Source organism: Daphnia pulicaria, chromosome 6, assembly GCF_021234035.1.
Source record: "Daphnia pulicaria isolate SC F1-1A chromosome 6, SC_F0-13Bv2, whole genome shotgun sequence".
NCBI classification, from domain to species: domain Eukaryota; kingdom Metazoa; phylum Arthropoda; class Branchiopoda; order Diplostraca; family Daphniidae; genus Daphnia; species Daphnia pulicaria.
Window position 1 is genome coordinate 19,851,908 of NC_060918.1, and position 6,074 is coordinate 19,857,981.

The 6,074-nt window shown below is 35.6% G+C and overlaps 2 protein-coding genes across 2 annotated transcripts; one reads left to right on the top strand and one right to left on the bottom strand.

Annotated features, from left to right (window-relative positions):
* Positions 1-616: 616 nt before the first annotated feature.
* LOC124342021 lies at positions 617-1,806 on the bottom strand. Its single transcript, XM_046794991.1, has 4 exons — positions 1,722-1,806; positions 1,458-1,665; positions 951-1,392; positions 617-892 (listed from the first exon to the last, which is right to left on the bottom strand). Exons 1-3 carry the CDS (start codon positions 1,772-1,774, stop codon positions 1,099-1,101), a joined length of 555 nt encoding a protein of 184 aa, XP_046650947.1. The 5' UTR covers positions 1,775-1,806; the 3' UTR covers positions 617-892; positions 951-1,098.
* A 3,176-nt stretch (positions 1,807-4,982) lies between these two features.
* LOC124342029 lies at positions 4,983-6,074 on the top strand. Its single transcript, XM_046795000.1, has 4 exons — positions 4,983-5,211; positions 5,274-5,481; positions 5,585-5,673; positions 5,743-6,074. Exons 1-4 carry the CDS (start codon positions 5,092-5,094, stop codon positions 5,806-5,808), a joined length of 483 nt encoding a protein of 160 aa, XP_046650956.1. The 5' UTR covers positions 4,983-5,091; the 3' UTR covers positions 5,809-6,074.

Sequence of the window (6,074 nt, forward strand, 5' to 3'; positions counted from 1 at the left end):
AGTATAATATTCCTATTATACTTTTTATTCCGGTATGTCAGCTCAGTTCCTGCCATAGCCCTATTGATGACTGGGTGGTGGAACGCATGGTGGCCGTCTATTTCCAGCAATGGTAATGGTGGTCGCCAATGTTCTCACCACCCTATTGTTGACTGGGTGGCGGGATAAAGGGTTGACTGCCAATTTCGAGGTTTCCGATACTTTGAAAAAATAGTAACCCTGCTGTTTACCTGTTACTAATTTTTTTTTTTTCTTAGGCACCTGTCACGAGTCAAGCCACTGAAGCCACTGAAGCCAAGAAGATACTGGTTTTTTCTAAATTGTTATTTTTTCTTGAGCAAAAATTTCTCTCAGCCAATTTTGTTGTGTCAAAACATTTCATTATCCTATTTATACTCAGTTTGGGGTACTTTTCCGCCCATCACATTTTCTAATGGTGAAATCTCATCGTTGGTTTGCTAATTCCGGATGGCGGTCAAGCGTAGACGAATAGACAATATTTTATCTTATCTTTCTTTTGGGGCGTCTCAAACAGAATTCGTCAGTAGATGGATTGAATAACACACAATAAGTCGTAGTCGCAACACATCCAAATTATCGCAGAAATCTTCCTTATATTCAGTTAGAACGGAATTATAATACAGTTGGAGATCGTGAAGTGTTTTTCTAGGCGGCCGAACACAAATACGAGTCGATTAAAAGCATCAACGTGGTCTTGGATAACATATTTCGCCAATTGCGCCATCAGGTTGAACTTGTCAGTTCGTGTCAGGAATATTTTGGAATTGTTGGTGTAATTGCTTTTTGGCCCGATGATTACGAGATAAACCTAATCGAATTCCTGTCGCAGGAGAATTTCTATTTGACAAAATTCCACCGCCGAAGGCAGTACCTATAAAATATAAATTTAAAAACTTGGAAAACAATCGATTGTATCTTGATTAATTTACCTGGTGGTTTCCATTTTACTGGAAATGTTGTTGGAATAACTGGTTGTTTGAAGGTTAAAACAGCATCTTGTGTAACTTTTCTTTTCTCGGTAGATATCAATTTCAATCTTTTCTTCTTTTGAAGACAGTTCCACCACAGAGGAAAGAACTAATTTTTGGTATTTTGTGGAACCTTATTGTAGTAGTATATATATGTCTTACGATTTGATACTTGCTTTGTTGGGATCAAACTAGGAATCTTCTTTAACTTTTCTGGTAAACTGGGATACGATTCATCAGTGTCTGAAGAGTCACTCAGTTCATGGAGAGAAAGACAATCACACTCACTTGTGATATTAGTTTCTTGTGACCAAATTCTATGTGGTACCACAATAGGTTCTGCTATGAAAGAATTAATCACTTTCACAACTTTTGAATCCGCACTTATTGAAACAGGATTTGCCTTAGAAAAAAAGCAATGTAAAGTATACGATGTCATACTTAGAAAAAGAAAATTTAGATTCAAACCTTTGATTGTCGATCTGAAATGGTTTTTTGTTCAATAAGTTTTGATTTCTTAGACAACTTAATATCAATTAGTATACCTGGCTTACTCGATTTGGTAGATGTAAGTCTAGTGGGTTTTACTAGCTTATTGTTAACAAAATCGTTGTCACTAGCACCTGACGATGTATTGCCATCAATGGCAGCATAATTTATCAACTTCCGAGTTCCTCTAAAAGATATAACATTAACACATAAAAAGAAATTACTTTATTCATTAAGCATTACCTGGTTTTTCGTTTATGAACTTCCATTTCAATAACATCGAAAAATTTAACCATTAAACAATCAGAAAAATCAAAGAAAAACTTATCTTTTAAGAACTAAACTGACTAGATGAAGGGCGGAGCCTAATGCAGCATTGCCAGATGATTTAATATTCCTACTTTGGAATCGCAATGCAGTTGAATGGATGAAACAGGGAATGGGTAGGGAAAAATACCCCCAATTGAATTTCTGGTGGAGATTAGAACATCATACTTGTAGGTGGCTCGAACGACATCACATGTTTGCCACTCGTTGATACCTTCTTCTGATACAAGAATGAGAACTAAAGGAATGAATTCGACAGTTGTGCCTCCTAAAGGTAAGCCAATAGTTTGTAATCTTTGTTTATGGTGATCTGTAATGATTTATCATTTTTAAAAATTATTTATTTAAGAACCCGTTGTGTGGAGGCAAAATAGGAAACAGCCAATTGGATATATGGAAACAATCCAACATCGTGGTGGTTATGACTATGTTGCTTACAAAATGTAAGTTATAATTTTTTTTAATAGAAATGTTTGTTACAGAAAGACATCCACAATATAAATATTTATATGAAATGAAGAGAAAAAGGAGGAATAGGGTCTTTGCATGAAATTTCGATTTGTTTTTAACATACTTCATGAGAATCAGTTTTTCACGCTGATTCTCATGGTATTTTTTATTTATTTTTTTAAATCAATCGAAGTGTGTGTTTTTCTAGTTCAAAGTTCGAATAAGCGCCTCCCATTTCAAAACGGGGTCTCAGCCATTTTTGATGGGCGGTGCTTAATTTGTGATGAATTTGTAGACGACGCTCACCAAAATCACCCTTTTCGTATTTCGCCTTAAGGCCCTAAGGGCGAAAGAGGGTTGTATTCAGCCGTAGGCAGTACGAAAAGGGTGATTTTGGTGAGCGTCGTCTACAAATTCATCACAAATTAAGCACCGCCCATCAAAAATGGCTGAGACCCCGTTTTGAAATGGGAGGCGCTTATTCGAACTTTGAACTAGAAAAACACACACTTCGATTGATTTAAAAAAAAAATAAAAAATACCATGAAAATCAGCGTGAAAAACTGATTTTCATGAAGTATGTTAAAAACAAATCGAAATTTCATGCAAAGACCCTATTGGCCCAGTAGGGTAATTTATACTGATTTTTTTTTAATTTATAGGATACATGGAAGTGTGAAAGTATTGCGTAATTTAGCAGAAGTAAAGAGACATTTAGCACAACATCCTGATCCAGAAGTCGACATCAATACATTTAACAACCTGAAACAATATAGGTTAGAAACTGGACGACTTAAACTGGAAGAAAAACGTAGATTGCAAAACATTCAAAAAAAAACATGGAATGCAACCGTTGTTGAATATTCAAAACGATGCAGAAAAAATCGAACCAGATCAATCCTTTTCCATACAATTACAAATTGGATCGGGTGCCATTCGCGAAAAAGTTATCAAATCTACAAATAATCAATACCTAAACTTGATGGAAGCACCTAAAGTGTCGAAATGTGATGCGTTAGAGGTAAGCTACAAAACAATTTTCTTTTGGTTGAGGTTTTATGTTTTAGGGGTTTTACTTTTTAACCCCAGTTCAGTTCACCACTTTTCCCACAAACAACACTTTTTCCCTATATCTCTTTTTAAACAAACTAGCCACACGAAAATTTTCAAAATTCATTCTTTATCTATTAAAAGGTTTTTTAGGATGGAAATAAAAAACTTGATGCAGAGTTGATTAATCCGTGTGTGAAGACAATGAACGCAAACAAATTGAATTTCAAAAAATGGATAACTACACGCGATTCGTCGTCGTCCACATTGAACTGTAAGAAGTTATAATTAAAAATTATCTTTTTTCTACAAATTACGTTTTTATTTTCTAGCAATTGCATTGGAAGATGACAAGGAAATGGAAAAGTGGAAAAAAAAATTAGTTCTTTAAATATTGACATCGTAGACAAGCCAGAACTAATTCCTCCAGGAAACGTTAAATGCGAGGGAAACAAGGCATTCAAATGCAACTTGGGTTACCATACTAGTACGAAATGTTCCTATTGTTCGGAAAAATGTATTGCCATCCACAATGGACTTACAAATCACTCCAATCATCATGAATCAGTGCAAAAGCTTCTAAATGAGACAAATTGGTAAATCTTTTTTATTATCATCAAGACCTTTGTTTGTCTAAAATTATGAATATTTCTTGAAATTTGTTGATAATTAATTTCGTTCTCCTTTATTTTGATTTTCAATTATTTCAGGCAAGTTTCCGAAAGCGTCGGTGTTGGCGAAATTCTCTCTTCACCGAATGAGGTTGCAAATGAGCCGTACATTGAAATAAACCGACTAATTTGCTCTAAATGTGCTCGGAAAGTTTCACTGTTATTATCCGTTGATCCGAAAATTTGTATTGATTGCAAAAATTCAATTGTGTCGATATACCGAGATATTACAGACATCAACTATTTAAACTATCCCTTGAATGAAGTAATTTCGGGACAACGTGCAAAAACACTACTTTTTCTATGTGCTCGGAAATCAAACACAAGTCAACCTATTAAAGAAGGATACTTTGAAACACTTTTCGATTCTGTCATCAACAGTGGAATGTACAGTATCCTCAAAAAAAATACCAATGGATTTTCTTTCAAAAAGCCCCCTATCCATATTGCGGGGAACTGCGTTGGGCTTTTAACCCAAATTTAGGGGGTAAGGAACAAAGCGAAAGGTGGAAATAAAGAACCCTTTCCCCCTTCCAAAAAAAAATAGGGAACAGCCTTAGGCCCACTGTCCATTTTTTGAACAAGTGACGAGAAACCCCAAAAGCTTCCAAATCTTCCATCACAAACCGGGGAAAACTGGAAAAACTCAAAGGAATCGCTTTAAGTCGGTTCAATCAGTTTTTCGCGCCATGAAAATTCCAGACAGTCTGTCTGATTTCATTCATATTTAGGGGGGAAGGGAGGGGGAAGACATGGCCAGTGGCTAATTCATTCTTTTCCTTTCTTCCCACCTTTCGCTTTCTTTCTAGCCCCCCCCCCCCCCAAATTTGGGCTAAAAGCCCAACACAGTTCCCTGCAAAATGGATAGGGGGCTTTTTGACAATAAATCGCATTCGGATTTTTTTTTGAGGATACTGTACATATATTTTTATAATTTTTATTTAGTACATTAATTTTAATTCGATAAAACATATTTAGGAAAAATGGAAGATTTGGTGGACGCAATCGTCCTGGTTATCCAAGGAAGGTTGAGTTGGTGGGAAAATTTGCGAGTGCAGGAAGCGCAACAAGTCCTATTTCTTCTATGAACCATCCAACTTGTAAACAAGAAAAAGATGTATATACACTCAATGTTCATGCTACAAGATTCCACAATAAATGCCTACCGGCCGGGTCACATTATTCTGATAGCTATGAGCCAACCAGCCAATTTTTGTGTTTGTCACAGGGATTTGGTACTTATTTTTATTGTCTCCCATAAATATGTCATTTTAAATGTTTTATTTATCTAATGTAGGAAACTTTCATTAGAGAGCTTTTTGAAAGAGGCATTCCACAGGAGGCTCTCTTTATCTATTGTTACGGGCTGGATACTTCAACTGCAAAAACACTTAGCTACGAAACCATTGTTTTGGCAGCCGATTTACGGAATGCAATTTTGGCCAACTTACCACGATATGGGATTAGACCTGCAATTTCTGGCTATCTCTATGCTTGCAATAAAGGTGAGTTCTTTAGTTTTTATATGTTTATGAAATTTCTTCAACCTGCGTTCGATTTTCGTAGCATTTAACAAGAATTTTGATTTCATTTGCATGTAATTATTAGCTGAAAACCAGCGTTTTAATACACCAGAGAGAGGACGTTACACATACGAAGAAAAGGACACAACAACAACATCTCAGTGTTTGATACAGGTAAAAACATAAAATGTATTTTAAGAAATTACTCGTTAAAACATGTAAAAAAATTTCTATTTCGTGCAGAACAACATGAATTTAGCTTCTTCACAGTTAAGGTGTCAATTCCCAAATTGCAAACAAAAAATTTGATGTCAATTTGCCGTCAGCTGTGGTAAATGCTGTGGATGGTTCCATGGAAATTGCATTCAATTTTCCAAGAAAATGTCCTTAATTGTTGATGAAAATAACAAGGAATGGATCTGCGCAATGTGTGTAGGAATGTCTTTGTAATTCAATTTCATCTGCTTTCCACTTCAAACTTTTGTTGTCCCATTTCATGTCCTTTGTTACTGATTTTTCAGAGGAAGGAATGATCATGTCTCATAGTCTTTCGGTGTCTGTCACATCGTTTTGGA